This window comes from Panicum virgatum, chromosome 8K (assembly GCF_016808335.1).
Source record: "Panicum virgatum strain AP13 chromosome 8K, P.virgatum_v5, whole genome shotgun sequence".
NCBI classification, from domain to species: domain Eukaryota; kingdom Viridiplantae; phylum Streptophyta; class Magnoliopsida; order Poales; family Poaceae; genus Panicum; species Panicum virgatum.
In genome coordinates this window covers 3,988,247-4,007,653 of record NC_053143.1, presented here as the reverse complement: position 1 = coordinate 4,007,653, position 19,407 = coordinate 3,988,247, and the positions used below count along the sequence as shown (strand labels likewise).

General features: G+C 49.0%; 4 protein-coding genes across 6 annotated transcripts; all 4 read left to right on the top strand.

Moving 5' to 3' along the window:
* The first annotated feature begins 1,905 nt into the window (after positions 1-1,905).
* LOC120646524 lies at positions 1,906-3,072 on the top strand. Its single transcript, XM_039923072.1, has one exon. The coding sequence runs from the start codon at positions 1,906-1,908 to the stop codon at positions 3,070-3,072; it is 1,167 nt and encodes a 388-aa protein (XP_039779006.1).
* A 1,279-nt stretch (positions 3,073-4,351) lies between these two features.
* LOC120646523 (probable F-box protein At1g44080) lies at positions 4,352-5,500 on the top strand. Its single transcript, XM_039923071.1, has one exon. It carries the CDS (start codon positions 4,352-4,354, stop codon positions 5,498-5,500), a length of 1,149 nt encoding a protein of 382 aa, XP_039779005.1.
* A 3,669-nt stretch (positions 5,501-9,169) lies between these two features.
* Positions 9,170-10,347, top strand: LOC120646522 (probable F-box protein At1g44080). Its single transcript, XM_039923070.1, has 2 exons — positions 9,170-9,783; positions 9,990-10,347. Exons 1-2 carry the CDS (start codon positions 9,170-9,172, stop codon positions 10,345-10,347), a joined length of 972 nt encoding a protein of 323 aa, XP_039779004.1.
* Positions 10,348-14,419: 4,072 nt separating this feature from the next.
* LOC120643605 (putative F-box/FBD/LRR-repeat protein At3g49030) lies at positions 14,420-17,781 on the top strand. Of its 3 annotated transcripts, none has more exons than XM_039920016.1 (3): positions 14,420-15,623; positions 16,328-16,495; positions 17,334-17,781. In XM_039920016.1, exon 1 carries the CDS (start codon positions 14,621-14,623, stop codon positions 15,074-15,076), a length of 456 nt encoding a protein of 151 aa, XP_039775950.1. In that variant the 5' UTR covers positions 14,420-14,620; the 3' UTR covers positions 15,077-15,623; positions 16,328-16,495; positions 17,334-17,781. The 3 variants fall into 3 exon arrangements, with proteins under 3 accessions (XP_039775950.1, XP_039775949.1, XP_039775948.1); XM_039920015.1 differs by having other exon boundaries at positions 14,491-15,623; positions 16,328-16,545; XM_039920014.1 differs by having other exon boundaries at positions 14,507-15,623; positions 17,376-17,781.
* The last annotated feature ends 1,626 nt before the right edge of the window (positions 17,782-19,407 follow it).

The window sequence follows — 19,407 nt, the reverse complement described above, 5'->3', positions numbered from 1 at the left end:
CATTCATAACACGAAGTAGCCGTTGGACTCCTTATGGCTGACGCAGAGACCACCGGTTGAACCGATGCTTTGCACCGATGCCTCACCGGTTCAACCGGTGCTGAAGGAATCTTCTCCTGGACGCTGACGTCATTACACCGGTGGTATGCACCGATGCCCCATCGGTTGAACCGGTGCTGAAGACACTTCTCCTGGGCACCTGACATCGTCTCTGGTACAAAGGACGGCCAATGCACCGATGCCCCTTTTTGACCCATCGGTTCAACCGGTGCCTATAGGCTGACTTGGCTTCGACTCCCTTCTGCACCAAAGTACCATGGCGTCGGTTCTTCCGACTACCATCGGATGCTCCGATGCCCATGGCGTCGGTTCTTCCGGTGCTACTGACCGAAGAGCTTTCAGGGCGCTACCCTGAGACCCGCGAGGGGCGGCTCCCCCTCGACCCCCGTCCGCTAACCGGGTAGCGGAACCCCCATAGGGGCTGCCCTTCGGGCCTTGCTACGCCTATTTTCTCTTTCTCTTTGTCATCACTTGAACCTAAAAGCCTGAGAATGATCATCTTAACAATCATATTAGTCCAAGTGTTGTGTTGTCATTCGATCACCAAAATCACTCGAAATGGCATAAATGGTGCCATGTTCGTTACAAATGCACTCGGTAAACCTTTAAGTACTCGGCGAATGTGGGTTTTCCTATCGGTGTTTTAACCGTCAGCCTACCTAGGGATGCCCCAGGTAGGAGATTGTTTGGGGAGAGATCGCCGGATCTGGATCTCGAAGGTAAACGCAAGGACACAAGACACAAATTTAGACATATTCGGGCTGCCAGAATAGCGTAATACCCTACGTCCTATGTGGTGGTTTGGAGTATTACGTCCTGCGCTGGTGTGTTGGGCTCTGTTGAGCCTCTTGTTGGTTCTCTTGCCAATCTAGGTACCCCGCCCTCCTTTATATAGTACAGGGGGTGGGATACGAGTCGGTTTACAAGTAGAAGTCATAGGAGGATTATCAAGTAGAGTCATAGTAGGAGTACAGACGAGTTCTAGTAAGAGTCTAATTCCTTCCTTCTTTACTCAGAACTTTGCGATGTGCACAGTCCCGTGGGCCCGGATCCGACATTCCCCGTAGTGCTCGGTGGAGTAATTCTCGAGCACTTCTGCCCGGGGCGGATGGGAGAGCCGGAGCCCTTTTCCACGGTGCACAGCGCGAAGCTGGAGGAGCCACAAATTGCAGCTCCGTCCGTTCCGGCTCCGCCTTCGCGCGGAGCCCTACCAAACAGAGCCTCAATCTGGTAGTGTATTTGTTTAGGATGTTAAAGTATTATTTTTAAAGAATTTTCTCTGGACGAGACTCCCGTTTCGTTTGAAATTTGGGTTCTCATAAAACCTCCACTGAGACTGGCCTCATACAATAGTATTTGTTTAGGATGCTCATTATTTACATCGTTTTCTTCATAGAAAAAAATAAGTTAGCCATCATGACCGATCGAGTATGGATGACTTAGTTAGAATTCTTGTGGTGGAACATGTTCATCCGAGCGGGCGAGCCATAAGATGTTGAATAAAATTCAATAAAGAAATATAGTACAAAACACGTACCAAATGCTATGTGAGGTTAGACCTCCAATCTTAATTAGATTCGTGCAGCAGGATATGCAGCATCCATGAGAATGTGTACGTTGAAGACATAGATCATGTAATTCGCTCCATTTCCATTTAGAAGGAAATAAGTGCTCTTTGTTACCAATTTAAGAGACGATATATCTGAGAGGATTATTTTGGTTGTTACTTCAACAAATAAATATATTTAGCCCCGGATTTTTCGCACCTATAACAGATCGATTTGCAAAATGATTTAATACCCATCGTCGTGGTCGCCACTTTCCAGTTGCGAATCGGATCGCATCATGGGTCGGCTGGGGAAACGACAACGACGGCGCTCGTCGCCATGGCCGGAGCTCCCGGCGGATCTCGGAGGCCTCATCCTGCACCTGCTGCAGTGCCACATCGACCGCCTCCGCTTCGGGAGCGTCTGTCGCCAATGGCGCTTGGTCGAGCGGCAGCAGCGGCGCGACCTGCCGCCGCCGCTTCCCCTCATATGGCTGGGAGGCCAGACCTTCCAAATCCCTGCCGGCGGCGAGCTCCGCCGCTTCCGCACAGATGGCGTCGACGTGCTGCGCCGCGTGTCCTCCCTCTGCCACGGCCGCTTCGACGGCTGGCTCCTGTCCCACCGGCATGGCGACGACTTCTCCAAGTGCTTCCTGGTCAACCCTCTCACCGGAGCCACCATTGAGATGCCGCTCCGGCTTGACGACGGCACAAAGATCGACAGATTCCCCATGCGCAAGATCATCGTGTGCTCGCCCGACCTCGTCGCCGCCCTCCTCTGGGTCTGGGGCAGCTCCGTCGCGTTCTACCGGCCCGTCGCCCCTTCATGGTCGGCCTGTCGTCCGTCGGACGGCCGTGGAAGAGGCGTGTGCGTCGACATCGCCGTGCACCGTGGGAAGCTCTATGCCCTCAACGACGATGATGGGCTCTTCGTTCACGAGGTCAGCGCCGCCGCCGCCGGCGTGCCGAAGGCATCCCGCGTCGTGGAGCATGCCATCACGCCACAGCCTCCCGCGGCGGCGGCGAATAATCCAGCAGGGCTTCTCCAGACGCGGCGCTACCTCGTCGCATCCAGCACGGGCAGTAAGCTGCTCATGGTGAAGTGGATGATTCCTTCGCGTCGTCATCCTGACAACCCTACCGACGGGGTCGCGCTGAAGGTATTTGAGGCGGATTTGGAGGAGGGTCGGTGGACGGAGGTGAGCAGCTTGGACAATGGCGAAGCTCTCTTCGTCGGCGGGTGTTGCTCCAAGGCTGTTAGGTTGACGGGCAGTGATCGGAGGTTTCAGGAGAACTGTGTTTACATTATAGGCCATGATTTTTTCGGATATTGCTATGATGCCATGCCAAGCTATGCTTCCTATGACCTAGGGAGTGGCACTGTCAGTCAGGTTGTCCTGGACAGAATGCCGGTTATCTGGTCTGCCTTGATGATGGGATGGTTCTTCCCACAAGAGCAAGTTTAAAATAGGGAACGGCATGCCTACATAATCTTTACTGAGCGGCAGTTACGTTTTTTGTTTGGCAGTAATGGCAAATCAGCCATTTAATTTGTAATGATATTATTGTTTAATTAGCATGAAAATGATAATCATTACATTTCTTGTACTTCCTCCATTTCAAATTATAGATCCTTTGACTTTTTTGGCCTCAAATTTGACCACTTGTCTTATTAAAAATTTGTGCGAAATGTCATTTTTGTTGTGAGTTGCTTTTATCATTACAAGATCTTAAAAAATGACTTAAGTTTGGCAATGTTTGCACAAATTTTTTGAATAAAGATGAGTGGTCAAACTTAAGATAAAAAAATCAAACGAACTACAATTTAAAACGGAGGTAGTAGTCTATAGCATGTAGGCACGTAGAGAGTAGACGGAGGCAATGGCGAGGCGCGTGGGGAGCCGGCGACTTGAAGGCACGCAGGGAGGCTAGGGGCGGCGGAGCTGAGGCGCGCGAGGAGCGAGGAGGCCTCCAGTGATGGCGAGCGGCGCGGGAGGCCTTCAGGCGCGCACGCGAGAGAGAAGAAGGAGAGAGAGAGGAGGGGACGAGGGGTTGTGGCACACATCTGCTGCCATCCTCTATCGGCGGGGAAAGGGAAGGGGCGGCGGGGACAGAGTGGAGACTGGGAGATGAGGGGGAGGGGATCAGGCCTAACGGGGAGGGGAGAAGGAACTGAGGGAGAGGGCCTCCTTTATACTTGTCTGCCGGAATATAGATATATTGTTATCTTTAAAGTCCAAACCCAATTAATGCATGTAAGGCCCGTGAGGCATACAAGCCGCGCACTACCGCCCCTAATCACATACAGCCAGAGGGGCAATGAAGGGAAGCATAGGCCAATGGTCGAGCCAACAACGTGCAAAACCGGAGAACCAGATGTCGATCCCGTCTGGTATTCTGATTTGTTGCAGCCGTGAACGCTGGAACGTTTGAGCACGGTAATTTGTTTTTCTCTTTCACTCCGTGTACAAGGTGACCGCGTGATGTATTAATTGTCTACGTTTCTATTTGGATATGAATTGATTTGTTCGGTTTCAAATTAAAATTCCGATTGATTTATCCGGGTTATAGAATTCCAATTGATTTATCGGGTTCCGAGTAGGATTCCGATTCAAGGGCTGTGGAATCATTGCTTGCTCTACAAATATATTAGCCCCGGATACTATTACAGATCGATTTGCAAAAGATTTACTAACACCCATCTCGTCGTGTCGCCTCTCTTTCCGGCTGCGGATCGCATCATATATGGACTGGCCGTCGCCATGGTCGGAGCTCCCGGCAGAACTCGGCGGCCTCATCCTGCGCCTGCTGCTGTGCCACATCGACCGTCTCCGATTCAGGAGCGTCTGTCGCCAATGGCGCCTGGCCGAGCGCCAGCAGCGGCGCCACCTGCCGCCGGCGCTGCCCCTCCTCTGGTTAGGCCGCCACACCTTCCTAAGCCCTGCCGGCGGCGAGCTGCGCCGCTTCCGTACGGACGACGTGGACGTGCTGCGCCGCATGTACCCCAGCAGCCACGGCTCCTTCGACGGCTGGCTCCTGTACCAGCGTTACGGCGAGGGCTCCAAGTGTTTCTTGGTCAACCCTCTATCCGGCGCCACCATTGAGATGCCACTCCGGCTTGACGACGGCGCCAGGATCAACATATTCCCCATGCGCAAGATCATCGTGTGCTCGCCCGACCTCGTAGCCACCATCCTCCGGGGCAGCTCCGTCGCGTTCTGCCGGCCCGGCGCCCCTTCATGGTCGGCTTGCCCTTCGGACGATAACGGAAGAGGGTCGTACGTGGACGTCGCCCTGCACCGTGGGAAGCTCTACGCCCTCAACGACGAGGGCGAGCTCTTCATTCACGAGGTCATCGCTGCCGCCGGCGGCGGCACACCGAAGGCGTCGCACATCGTCGAGCACGTGATCACGCCGCAGCCTCCCGAGAAGGCAACTCGAGGAGGACCTCTGATCTTGACGCGGCGCTACCTCGTCGAATCTTGCGCAGACAAGCTACTCATGGTGAAGTGGATGGTTATTCCTGATCGCTATCCTGGCAGCAGGAGGGCCTCGTCTTCCAACGCTGCTGACCGGGTCGAGCTGAAGGTATTTGAGGCGGATTTGGAGGGGGGTCGGTGGACGGAGGTGGACAGCTTGGACAATGGCGAAGCTCTCTTCGTCGGCAGGGGTTGTTCCAAGGCTGTTAGGTTGGCCGGCAGTGACCGGAGATTTCAGGAGAACTGTGTTTACGTTTTGGGCAATGATTTCTTCGGATATTGCAATGAGGTCATACCAAGCTATGGTTCCTATGACCTAGGGAGCGGCGCTGTCAGACACGTTGTCCTGGACAGAATGCGGCTTGTATGGCCTGTCTCGGGGATGGAATGGTTCTTCCCACAAGAGCAAGCTTAAAAGAGGCCATATTTGTAATGGCAGTAATGGCAAATCAACCTTTTTATCATTTGTCATTAATGTTTAGCGTGAATAATCATTACATGTCTTGAGAAGGTTACGTTTTCAATCTCGTAGTATATTTGTCATTACATAAGCACTTACCCAGGCTTTGGAAACTACTCCCTCCATTCTCTTTTGATAGCTATCCAAATATTCATAAATGATAGATATATTTACAATTGGCATGACATGTGGCAATAAATAGCACCAGAAACGATAAGTTTCTAGTTAAAATATTGGAGGACCAATAAAAAAAATATGTGTTGCACTTATTATATGATATAAGTAAGATTATTTTCTTTGGTCATTATGTCAAGATAAAATAAAGCTATCAACAGATAATGAAGTGAGTATCTCAGAGGTTGATGACTGCACACTCTTTGCTGAGAATTATGATGAAACTATCAAGCCTACGAGTAGGGATGGCAACGGGTACAAACCCGCTGGGTTTACCCATCCCAAACTCATACCCATGAATAAAAATTCTGCCCATTAAAAAACCCACGACCCATGACAGACACAATTTTATGCCAAAACCCGTGCCCACTCGGGTTTCGGGCGACCCACGGGTCGTCCGTGCCTGACAGCGCCCACCACTGCGAGGAGGTCCAGCATGCACGCCGGACAGAGGAGAGAGCACGACCGCTGGGCACGAGCGGTGGAGGTCGCGTCCGGCGGGCGGTTGCGTGGCCTCTGGGCATGCGCGCTGGGCAGCGGGAGGACGAGGTGATCAGGGCGAGCTGGCGGTCTTGGGGTGAGCTGCGATGGCGAGGGAGGCGAGCGGGCAACTTCCAATGGTGAGGGGGAGGGTGAGCGGGCGGCCTTGGGGCGAGCTGCAGCAGCGCGGGTGTGGGGGGGACGAGCTGCCACCTGCGATCGAGAGAGGGTGGGTGCGGGGACACGGACCGCTGACCGCGCGCAAGGGGCTCGGGTGCCTACAGCCTGGGGGCACGCGGCTACCAGGGGTGGGTGGGATGCGACGACAGTCTGCTGGGGTGGGAGGGAGTGGATTTGGTTTTGTGTTTGGTGTGCATCCTCTCTTATATACTGTTTGTATTGGGCAAGGTTGTTTGGGCTCTTTTGGGCTGAAATGGTAGCTAATTTAACTATTAGTCCGTGTTAAAAAACCCATGTGTTTATGATTTTGGGTTCTATGTTCCCAGACTCATACCAGCAACCCGATAGGTCTGACTTTTTGCCCATTTGCAGACCCACGATGTCGGTGTTTTGCCGCCAAGCTCATTGAGTGATATTCCGAGGTGTAAGGAATGCAAAGCTTTAGACAGGTCTCTAGACCCATTTGCAGGAACTTGACGAATAGGAACGCGATGGTGCAAGGAATACAAAGCTTTAAACAGGTTCGGGCCATCGGGAGTGTAATACCGTGCGTCTTGTGTGGTGATTTGTGTTGATTTAGATGATTGTATGTTTTGAAGGGTCCTATCTGCCCTTATATAGTCTCGGAGACAGGGTTACTTGGAAATCCTAGCCGAATGCTACTTAAGGAGTCCTTCCCGATATAGATTGGGTAGTTTCTTTCTATTCGACTAGTTCTACTCCTGTACGGGTAATTACAATAGGATAAGGTATATTCCATGCGCTATCATTTACTGTAGGATATTCCATGCTTATAAGCAGTCTCGCTGCTCCGGGTCTGACAAGCCTCTAAGCTCTTCATAGCCAAACCTGGCATGCGTCAAACAGTTCTGAAGATGTCTTCAAATGCTTCGAGTGCTCAAAGTAGTCCTACGAGTGCTTGCGATGTATAGAATCGTCAGCCGAGTACTTCAAGTGATTATCCAAGTATTTCTTGGCTGTATCAAGACTGTGAGGTGCTCATGCCCCCAAAAATCCCCTTTTATATGGGGTGCGATAAACTTGTGCTCCATATGGAGTAGCCCCCAAGCCTTATGTTGAATCGAAGAATCAGACTGAGGGTCAAATCTTCTTTTCTTTTATCCTCCAAAAATTTTGTAAAACAAGCAATCAATGAAACATGTCTCGCAGTCCCCAAGCCTTGAATCGAAATCCCAAGATTTAAAATTAAGGATCCAAAGTCATGGTCGTGAATTTATTCTGATGGTACAAACAAGTAGATTGAATTTCATAATATGAAAACCCACTTTTTTCGAATAAAATACTAGAAAAATAGTTAAACAGATAACGGTATAAAAAAATCTCTGAATTACCGCTCTGAAATAATTTAATGCCCGAGATATCGCTTGGTCTTCCAGTATTTTACCAAATTGCCACCGCCAGAAGTTATTTATCCGTGCGGTATCTTAGGGTTAACCACTCACTGCTCTGGCCGCCACTAGCTTTCTTGCTCTCTCCGCCGCCAATATTAGATCTATTCTTGGACCCATATCTTCTCTTGCACCCAGAGCTTCTCATAGATCTTCATTTTTTTGGCCTTTTTTCCTCATCCTCAACTCCAGAGCCCTCGAGTGTACGCGCTCGAAGCGACTCGTGGAATTCCGGATGGTGCCCAAGAGGTCGAGCAACAAAGGGAAGGAGAAGGAGGCTGAGCAACACCCCCTCACTCAATGATTGATGGATAGCAAGTAAGTGTGCCGAATCCGACATCATGCGGAAAACGTCAAGGAATCTACTATTTCTACTAGTGCTTGCGCGTGTCGCGCCGGCATGTGCCTAATAATGTCGGCGGCTGCAATAGGGGCGGCGACGGCTAGGCGCGTGGAAAGTAGGCGGCGGTGAGGGTGAGGCGTGCGAGGAGTAGGCAGCGACGACGGCCAGGCACGAGGGGAGGTGGTGGCAACGGCCAGGTGCATGAGGAGGAGGTGGCGACGGCCAGGCGCACACAGAGGAGGCTGCTGGCACTCGCGAGCAGCGCGAGAGGCCTTCAGGCGCACATGCAATAGAGAATAAACAGAGAGGAGGGTGGCACGCGCCGGGTGCCATCCTCCATCAGTGGGAGCAAGGGAAGGGGTGGCACTGAGAAAGTAGAGACTAGGAGAAGGGGGTGTAATCGGGCCATTGGGGTAACTGGGAAGAGAGAGAACAGAGAGATAGGGGTGAGGAACCAGAGATATAAGGCTGGGTCCAGAATAGTCGTGACTAATTGGGTCAAGCCCGTTAGCTGTGACATGTCCGTGTCGGGGTCCTGGCCCTGAGCACCAGACATGGTGCAGTAAATCGGATTGGGTCGGCATTGATACTATTCATAGTGCCTCGTACAACCCACTTGGCCAAGCCCATTTAGCAATCTATGATGCAAGCCTAGTAGAGAGAAAACAAATCTTCTCCTCATGTACGCTAGTAAGAAAAAATGGATTAATAAATTAGAGTATTAAGACTATTTTCTTGTGTAAAACATAAACAATGTTTACCTGTATTTCAGGTATTAAATATTTTTTTACGGGAAGGTGTTAAATAAATTTATAGGGGTCTAAATTAAATTTAGCCCAGGACCCTCGGTATGCAGGTGACGGCCCCGCTCTCACATCTTGATTTTAGAAGGAAATAATTGCTACTTTAGGAGACAAGATATCAGATATCTGAGAGGATTATTTTGGCCCCGGATACTATAACAGATCGATTTGCAAAAGATTTACTAACACCCATCGATCGTGCCGCCTCTCTTTCCGGCTGCGGATCGCATCATATATGGATTGGCCGTCGCCATGGTCGGAGCTCCCGGCGGATCTTGTCGGCCTCATCCTGCGCGTCCTGCCGTGCCACATCGACCGCCTCCGCTTCAGGAGCGTCTGTCGCCAATGGCGCCTGGCAGAGCGCCAGCAGCGGCGCCACCTGCCGCCGGCGCTGCCCCTCATCTGTTTGGGCCGCCACGACTTCCTAAGCCCTGCCGGCGGCGAGCTGCGCCGCTTCCGTACAGACGACGTCGACGTGCTGCGCCCCGTGTCCTCCCTCTGCCACGCCTCCTTCGGCAGCTGGCTTGTGTACCAGCGGTACGGCGAGGACTCCAAGTGCTTCCTGATCAACCCTCTCTCTGGAGCCACCATTGAGATGCCACTTCGGCTTGACGACGGCGCGAGGATCAACATATTCTCCGCGCGCAAGATCATCGTGTGCTCGCCCGACCTCGTCGCCGCCATCCTCTGGGGCAGCACCGTCGCGTTCTGCCGGCCCGGCGCCCCTTCATGGTCGGCCTGTCGTCCGTCGGGTAATTGTTATGGTCGTAGGAGAGAGTACGTGGACATTGCCCTGCACCGTGGAAAGCTCTACGCCCTCAACAACGACGGGAGCTCTTCGTTCATGAGGTCAGCGCCGGCGCCGGCGCCGGCGGCATACCGAAGGCGTCGCACTCGCACATCGTCGAGCGCGCGATCACGCCACAGCCTACCGAGATGGCAAATCGAGGAGGGGCGCCTGTGATCTTTACGCGGCGCTACCTCGTCGTATCTTGTGCAGGCAAGCTACTCATGGTGGAGTGGATGGTTGTTCATGCTCGCTATCCTTGCAGCAGGAGCGCCGCCTCATCTTCCAATGCTGCTGACCAGGCAGTGCTCAAGGTGTTCGAGGCGGATTTGGAGGGTGGTCGGTGGACGGAGGTGAACAGCTTGGACAATGGCGAAGCTCTCTTCGTCGGCAGGGGTTGTTCCAAGGCGGTTAGGCTGACCGGCAGTGATCGGAGGTTTCAGGAGAACTGTGTATACATTTTGGGCAATGATTTCTTCGGATATTGCTATGACTATGAGGACACGCCAAGCTATGCTTCCTATGACCTAAGGAGCAGCGCAATCAGTCACGTTGTCCTGGACATAATGCGGGTTGTATGGCCTGTCTTGAGTATGGAATGGTTCTTCCCACAGGAGCAAGTTTAAAAGAGGCGGTATTTGTAATGGCAAATCAGCCTTTTCATTTGTAATGACATTAATGTTTAGTGTGAATAATCATTACATTTCTTGAGAAGGTTCTGCTCTCAATCTGGTAGGGATTGCTCGTATTATATGTCTTGGTGAAATAACGTCAGGTGAATTAGTTGAATTTGCAGAAGTGACGAGAGGTATTGATCTGTATTTGGAATAAAAAAATGTTGAAATTGTATTAATGGGCGATGGGGTTGATGATACAAGAGGAAAATTTTGTAAAAGCAACTAAAAAAATTGCTTAGATACCCGTGAGCGAAGTTTACTTGGGTCGTGTTATAAATGCTCTCGCTAAACCTATTGATGGGAGAGGCGAAGTATATTTGTCATTACAGAAGCACTTACCGAGGTGTTGAAAACTATATGTCAAAGGTTGATGACTGCATGCTCTTTGCTGGGAATGATCGTGAGATGAGGCAAGCCTACGAGGTCTCTCTAAAGATGGCAACAGGTACGAAATATACGCGTACCGGTGAACATCAAACTCAGCAGGTACGGATATGGGTCTAAGTTTGTGCCCACGCATGGTTACAGATGCAGCCCCAACAAATATCTGCTAACAGATTTGAAAAATCAATACACAAACAAGCAGACCCGCCAAACCTAGACCCACTGACATGTGGACACCAATACCCAAGTATATAAAAGATCTTTAGGGTTTTCTCCACCCATCCCTCAACTCCCTTTCCTAGCCGCCACAACCCAAACACTACTACAAAAATCCTTTTCCGAGGTGGTCAAAATTGCTTTTCCGAGGTGGGCAAGCCAAACGCCTCGGACATACCGTCACGGTTAATAAGACATTAACCGAGGCGGTTTTCTGCCCGCCTCGATAAATCAAATAAAAAAACTAAAAAAAGAAAGCCCGCTGAGCCCATCTGGGCCCGCTGAGCCCATCACGCAGCCGCCGGATCCGCCGCCGCCGGAGGGGGCCGGGCCCTGCGCGCCGGGTCCGCGCCGCCGGGAAGGAGGGAGGTAGGCTCCCGCGTGCCGCCGCCGGAGGGGGCCGGGCCCAGCGCGCCGGGTCCGCGTCGTCGGGCGGGAGGGAGGGGGGGCGCCGGCTCCGTTGCCCATCACGCGGAGAGAGAGAGAGAGAGAGAGAGAGAGAGAGACTGAGAGAGTGGTGGGGGAGGGAGGGAGTGGTGGGGGAGGACGCGGAGAGAGAGAGACTGAGCGTTAGGGTTAGGGTTAGGGTTAGGGTTTGGGGTTGTTATATATTCCTTTTATGCATCTGGGCTCGTATGGGTCGAGTTTGGGCCTTGTCTATTAATGGAGGCGGACCACTATAACAGAACCACCTCGGAAAATAGAAGTATTAACCGAGGCGGTTATATTAATGTTGACCGCCTCAGTTAATCAATTTTGCGAGGCGGTTCCCGTAACTGCCTCGGTTAATAGAAAATAACCGCCTCGGTTAATGCTTGGCATTAACCGAGGCGGTTATTTATTGTGCCTGCATCCGAGGCCTTTTTAAAGCGCCTCTGTTAATCAATTTTTGTATTAGTGAAAGCTCCTCCCCGATCCCCTTGCGCCATCGCGCCCTTCCTCCATGAGTGCCGCCCCCTCCTCCTCAGCTTCTCCCCCTACGGCGTCGCCCCCTCTTGCTCCCTGAGCGCTGCCCCTTCCTCCTTGGTTTCTCCTTATGTGCCGGTCAGCCGGCCGCCCTCTTCCCAGGTGCTGGCAAGCTGCGCCTCATTTCCACAAGAACTCTCAGCGGCTCAGGCACCGGCACGCCGCCCACATGGTGTGCCGACGCCCACCACAACCTCCTGCACGCCGCCGCCCCTTGCTTGCCACGCCGGTCTACAAGCCCTCACCAATCGTGCGCGCCCCGCGCTCGGGTGCCGCACCCAGGCCCTGGCGTGCGGGCATATGGGCATGCTCGTGGGCACGGGGTACCCGCGGATAGCTGATACGGGCACAATTTTCTACCTGTGGAGGTTTTTTTTTTGGTCGCGGATACGGATTCACAAAGTGTATATCCGCACGGATTTTACCTGTTGCCATGTTTAGGTCGCTCGCTTCTCTTGTGAAGGAAGCACAGGAACTCCTGCAGACAACATAAAAAGCAGGGTAATAACTAGTGTCTCTGAATTGGAAATCCTTAGTCCTCAAACATGAATAAAAAACACATGTTTCTATGTTCTCACGGATTGTTCTTGTTCTTGTTTCAAACAAGATCAAATCGGACAAGATTTGTTTCAAACAAGCAAATCGGACAGGATCCTCCGTGGTTGGGTACGGGCGACCCGACATCACCTCGAGGGGATGTGGGTGTGATCGCTATTTGGGCCGCAAATTAGACTCATCTGCATGCGTTATGTGTAATTCGATTTACAGATCTACAAAATTAACGGAAAAATTAGCATTGTGAGTATTACTCTTACCAAGTGAGACAAGAAGTTGATGACATCAGCCACATGCAAAGGGGTTTCAAACTAAAAAAATCTATATAAATCTTAAAATATGTATCTAAATTAAATTCCGATTACAGTGTTATCTATGTTAGGATAAGATCTTTAAAATATGATCACACTTGCCTATCTTTGTATGATATTTTTTTTTCAAATAATTTCGGCTACTAGGAATAAATATTTTAACAACACGAACAAAAAACTAAAACATGACGAACAAATAATAATATGTAACGAACAAAATACTAAACATCATGAATATTTAATTGTATAGGTAAATAATGAAAAATGCATTTCATGAACAAATAAGTCATTCACACTAAACAATTTAGTTTACAAAGCGAACAACTAATTTTGTTGCGAACAAATTAATTACATATAGATAATTTCATATGAGAAGAAATGCATTTACATCGTAAATTTATTTTTATAAACATATATACATGCGCTAAACAAGTTAAAATATAAAGTAAATAAATTATTTCACACCCAACTTATGAGTCTACAATACAAATAAATTAGTATACATTGAGCACGACTCACTCTAAAATGTGAACAAATAGTTTATTTTTAAATATAGATTGTGTACATGAGAATAAATAAATAGATACCAAGGACCGGAAAAATAAAGAGAAATAAAAATACAAGGAAAGAAATAGGAAATAGAATTAAAGGACAAAAGCAATAAACATAAGAAAAATAAATAGAAAATCTATTAAAAAGGAAAGGAAAGAAAATAGGAAAAAAATTAAGAAACTAAAAGACAAAAAAATGGAAAGAAAAGAGTCCGAAAGAGCAAAAAGAAAAAAATGTACTATGTTAGGATCAGTCACTTTTCTAATTAGGAGTTCGGAATTTTCTGCAGGGAATAGAGGAGGGTGGCACTAACATGCATGGACTGCAATAAATTGTTGGGCTAATTTACTGTGCGGCCCACTTCCATTAAAGTTTCTACTACGCGAGTGATATATAGCTCTTAGGGACCTCCCAGCTATCACTTCTACGAGAGGCTAATTTCTAACTCCCAATAATGAGAAGCACAACACCCTCGATATTTCGTCTTGTTGGTAGGCTCAAATCGATGGGCCGGCGGGGTCGGTGGCCGACTGGCCGCCCTTGTCCTTCGCTCGGCCCTCCGGCTGACTGGGAGCATTTGATTATGCTACGAGAATGTGTCATCCAGTATGACAAGAATTTGGATAAATATTTGATCCTAACAGAATTCTCATACATGACACCATTTGAAATGGTATATGGCCGAAGATGTCGGACTCCTTTGAGTTGGTCACAGACTGGAGAACGCAAAATTTTTAGACCTAAATTAATAACTGAGGCGGAGAACAAAGTAAAGGTTATCGAGGCAAATCTTGAGATAGCTCAATCCCGATAGAAGAGCTATGCAGATAAAAGGAGAAAACCATTACAATTTGAAGTTGGGAATCACGTGTATTTGCAGATATCTCTAACCAAAGGTGTTCAGTGGTTCTGTTTAAAAGAAAAACTAGCGCCCCGCTATATCGGGCCCTTCAAGATCCTTGAAGCATATGGACCAGTAGCTTACCGAATTTGACTTCCTTCTCAGTTAGCAGCCGTTCTTGATATTTTTCACATCTCCGAGCTGAAAAAATGTGTTAAAGTTCCTCAAGAAATTCTTGAGCAACAATACCTTCAAGTACTCAGTACGTGAAGTACTCAGTAAAAATCCTCGACAGCAAGGAAAGATCGTTCTGCGGCGCCCAGCTGGAAGCCTGCAATCCAATCCCTAGCGTCTGAGAGACTGTGACCTAGATCCCCCCATCCCGTCCCCACACTCGATGGAGCTGGGCGGCGGCGGCGAGAGCTCCACCAAGCGCGCGAGGCTCTCCTCCGACGATGCCGCCGCCGCTGGCGAGGACCGGCTCAGCGCGCTCCCCAACGACGTCCACGTCCTCCTCAAGCTCACCACCCGCGCCGCCGCCCGGACCAGCGTCCTTGCCCGCTCCTGGCGCCGGGTCTGGGCGCTCCTCCCGACGCTCAGCTTCGACGAAACCGCCGACCCAGGCCGGCTGCGCGACGCGCTCGACGGCCACGAGGTGCCCGTCCGCAGCCTCCTCGTCGGGGCCAACGGCGCCGCCGCCGAGTCCCTAGGGGCCTGGCTCCCCGCCGCCGCGCGCCGCGTCTCCGGCGACCTGTCCCTTTACAGCTACGTCCGGGTCTCGGAGGAGGAGGAGGATGACGAGGCCCCTCAAAGAGGCGTCTTTGTGCTCCCCTGCTTCGACAAGGCCACCTGACCTCCATCACGCTCTTCTTGAGCTTCCACGGCCTCGCCGTGCCTCGCGCCGGCATCTTCGCCCGGTTCGCCGAGCTCCACCTGCACCGCGTCTGGTTCCACGGCCCGGGCGAGCTGGGCGACGCCGTGTCCTCTCCGCGGTGCCCGTGCCTGCAAAGGCTCACCGTCTTCGATGCCCGGGGCCTGGCCGATCTCGATCTCGCCATACGCTCGGAGACTCTGCTGGAGGTGGAGCTCATGAACCTCCGCACCTTGTCTCGGCTCACCGTGGCGGCGCCGGCACTCAAGGAGTTAGCTGTGGCGCGGTGTTTTGGCAAGAATCGACCGGTTGCATCATCTCTGCCCCTCGGCTGACGAATCTTGACTGGGGTGATGAGTATAATCCCATATCTGTCCACCTTGGCAAGATGGAACATCTCCGGTCGCTGGGCACTGACTATTTTCTTGTTTATGGAGACTATGCATTCATACACAATCACTTTTGCTTAAGTCTCTTGCAGCGCGTTGAGGGCATCCAGACTCTTTGCCTAACGCTCATGTATCTGCGGGTGAGTTCTCACTTCTCTTGTTGCATTACCCGGAAGCAATTATGCCATCTTTGTACTATACCATGCTAGTCTATGCATCCAAGGTTCCTATGTGACATGCTGGCTAAGAATGGTCCTAGGCTGGCTACCATAAAATTAATGTTTGCTCAATACCCCTTTTTGTAAATAAAACTTGCACAATATCCTAAGGCTTGAGTGGACATATAAAATCAAGCAAATAAAGCACTTCAGGTATATTGCTTATGAGTCTTTGTCTAGGATAAATTGATAAAATAAGTTGGCTTGTACATTAAACCAAATGGCCTACTTAAAAGGATGTTTCATTTCCAATATTTGACTTTTTTATCAAATAGTCTGGATGGTGGTGATATCAGCAAACCACCATAGAAAGAATCATCGCATATTTTTGTTTGCTCAGGTCTCTCCAATATTGCTAAGAAAACTCATTAATTACTATTTTCCAATGTATCTTCAAGAAACATGAAATCCAAAGTATTTTGTAGAGTACAACTGTACAAGTAGTAGAGTCTTTTAAGCAGCTTGCAGTGGAAACCCTGAATGAACTTTGTATCTTAATAGCACCCACGTTGTGTGTGCTCACAACAATGGTCAGCTAGCAACAATCAATGAAATAGCATTATGTTTCATTCTCTTTCTAACTGTCACATATGACCTCCTTTGTTTTACTTCCCTTGGACACGCAGGATATAGAGAACTATCAATACATGATGGAAGACTTTACAGTGCTCCCTGACATTACATTTTTGCACCTTAAGGTAGATGCAAATGGACATGCCTTTCAAGCCAGCGCATTCCATGTTCTCAGATTGTGTACTGGTATAAGAAGGCTGATGCTGCAATTTGGCTTAGAGGTAAAGCTATTCTTTGTTTACCTAATACTCCATCCAGACACAGAAAAAAGGTAGCATTCTGGTCCCTAAAGGCATCTTTGACAATTAATTTCTATTAAATTATATATGTTGAAAGCCAAATTAAATTAGAGTATTATGAAACTATTTTGTTAGACATGATAGGTCTATCTTCATGGTAGATCAATGCATGTTGTTCTTATGAAAAATTATATTTTGTTAGACATGGTCCCTAAAAGGATAAAACACTACTTGTTTTCCTACTGGAGTAAGTATTTAAGTTGTCGGAAAAGTAATGGGAAGATACCTGCATTTGCATTATTTTTGGCATGCCAAGGCTTGTGTGTGGTAGATGTGTGGTTTATTTGATATCCTAATGATGGCACTTTACTCTGTAGATTTAACTGGATGGTATGCTATTTGGGTTGTAAAAAGTTGCTCTCTTTCTAAGTTATTGTTTGCCTGTTCGAAATAGATGGCAGTGGTGAGTCGTTGGATGTCAGTAAAGCATATCTACCTTGGTAATACAGATACTAGTTAGGAAATAATATGGTAGTGAACATAGAATTGAAGGAGTCATTGGTCTGGGTGTTTTTTTTTAGTGTTAGCTGGAATTTTCTGTGATTTTACAACAAAAATTATGCTCTTGTGTGCTATTTTCTCGCTTAGTAAAAGACTATATATATTGCTGCAACTAGTTTCTAGGCTGAATTATTTTTTAGTTGTTGATGTCAACACATTGGCACACCTCAGAAATGTTCAGGAATCTGACTATTTACTCTCTCTCTTTTGTCATTCAATCATCAATTAATTTTGTTAAGTTGATACTTCCTTGTGTCAGGTCCGAACTGTATGCTCATCAGACTGCATATGTGATCAGCAGCCAGCAGACTGGGAAACCGAGGAACTCTTGTTGAATCACCTTGAAGAAGTAGAAATCGTTGGATGGAGAGGATCTGAACATGAAGTTGCTTTTATGAAACGACTTTTCAATTGGGGAACAAGGCTTAAAGAAATGACAGTAAATTTCTATTTTACAACCTCTGAAATCAAGGCAAAGGAATTGTACCAAATATTTCAGAGTTTCTCTAGGCCAGGAATACGCACGAAATTTTACCTATATCAGAAGCATAGGAAGGTGTTATATGCACCTGACTTCTAGCACACCAAATTGTCACTGTAGGCAATTCTTGGTGGTTTATGTTTTCTTGTTATGAACCGTACTGTGTGAGAGCATCAAAATGCTAGAAGATCTTAAAGGAAAAGGTTGAGGTCCATTATATTTTGTAGTTTGTTTGTGGAAGTTGAAGCTTTGTTTTTTTTTTTCACAAGCTGGAAGTGTATAAGAACCAAATATAGGGACGTTAAACTTCAGCGGTTCTTTGACCCTGCTTTCTAGCCGCTGCCATTTTACCTCCCTAAACAAGCTCGTGGTATTTAGAACACTCATAATACTCTCCCATCACTTTAAAAATTAAAAGTTGACATGTTCTTAGCACAGGCATATAAGCTATGCCTAATTTCCGAAGGACTCATTTGCAAAGGAGTGGATTGAAGTGAATGGGAGGGTTTACTTCAATCCACTAGTTCCCAAACAAGCTGACAGGACAGGACTAGCGCCCGGACAGGACAGGACTAGCGCCCGGACGTCTAGATTTTTAGAATTGGGAATATATATTAAATATATTTCAGCTTCTATATCGATTGATACATATAGCTGTTCAAAATCACAAACCACACAGCAACAAGCGTCCGAGCGAGACAAAACAGAGTAGCAGAAAAAAAGAGACTAAAAAAACTTAGACATAGGCAATCCGATTAATGAAAGTCCATCCATTCGAAGCGAGATTTCCATGGCAGAACACTCAAGTGTGCAACACCCCTCTAACACCAGCGACCTTTTCTCTTCTTTCTGCAGCAGCGCCCAAAACCGGATCCATAAGTGCCCGGACGTCTAGATGCCTGCGGCTACTCTGTTTCCGAGCGTAGCGGCACTTTTTTCTGATTCCTATTCTCTGCTATGTGGATTTGCTATCGACACTCCTTAACGACCCGTTGCGAGTGCCCATTAGAAATGAAAACCAAATTCAACTTTCACAACATAGTTATTGCCTTGTGACGAATCACATTCTATCTTTCAGATTTCCGGGCCCGTAGATTCAACAAAATCTTTAACTTCACAAATAGTGTGGAGTCAGCGTTAAGATCGGAGTTCCTCTTCTTCAAACGGTGGGGGCGTGGAGTCTTCGACGCCATAATCCAGATGCGGAACTAGTAGCCCGCTTCGTTGCCAACGGAAAAGCCTACACATGGTGAAGTGGATGGTTATTCCTGCTCGCCATCCCTGCACCAGGAGCGCCTCATCTTCCAGTGCTGCTGACCGGGCCATGCTGAAGGTATTTGAGGCGGATTTGGAGGGTGGTTCGGTGGACGGAGGTGAACAGCTTGGACAATGGCGAAGCTCTCTTCGTCGGCGGGGGTTGTTCCAAGGCTGTTAGTCTGGCAGGCAGTGACGGCGTGAAGGCCACGGCAAATGGGTTGCTGCAACCGATTGGCGCCGATCCAATCAAATTCCGGACAAGTTTGGAAGCCGATGATGCCGCCCTGTTCCTCCGTCCCTTCGAGCACGACTTGACCACCTGCAGCAGATTCTTCAATGTTTTGGCGAGGCATTGGTCTGTTCACAAACATGAAAAAATCTGAACTATACTCAATAATAAATTGTGAGGATATTGACTTGGCCTCGGTCACTTCTGCCTTCACGGGGAAATCTTGCCAGTCCCCATGCCGTTACCTGGGCTTGCCACTACACGTCTGGGGCGCACGAGACGTGCCGACGAACAACTGCTCATTGACAAGATCGGCGCCCGGCTACCAGGACTTGTGCGGGACAGCGGAGGGTCGGAGGTGACATC

What these genes read in the sequence shown, in the direction of transcription:
- LOC120646524 (XM_039923072.1), top strand. Translation starts at nt 1,906, where the DNA reads ATGGGTCGGCTGGGGAAACGACAACGACGGCGCTCGTCGCCATGGCCG.
- LOC120646522 (XM_039923070.1), top strand. Translation starts at nt 9,170, where the DNA reads ATGGATTGGCCGTCGCCATGGTCGGAGCTCCCGGCGGATCTTGTCGGC. An exon ending in GGGAGCTCTTCGTTCATGAG is followed by an intron (nt 9,784 to 9,989) that starts GTCAGCGCCGGC and finishes TCCTTGCAGCAG; the next exon opens with GAGCGCCGCCTCATCTTCCA.
- LOC120643605 (XM_039920014.1), top strand. Translation starts at nt 15,018, where the DNA reads ATGACGAGGCCCCTCAAAGAGGCGTCTTTGTGCTCCCCTGCTTCGACA. An exon ending in TAACGCTCATGTATCTGCGG is followed by an intron (nt 15,624 to 16,327) that starts GTGAGTTCTCAC and finishes TTGGACACGCAG; the next exon opens with GATATAGAGAACTATCAATA. An exon ending in TGCTGCAATTTGGCTTAGAG is followed by an intron (nt 16,496 to 17,375) that starts GTAAAGCTATTC and finishes TGTGATCAGCAG; the next exon opens with CCAGCAGACTGGGAAACCGA.
- LOC120646523 (XM_039923071.1), top strand. Translation starts at nt 4,352, where the DNA reads ATGGACTGGCCGTCGCCATGGTCGGAGCTCCCGGCAGAACTCGGCGGC.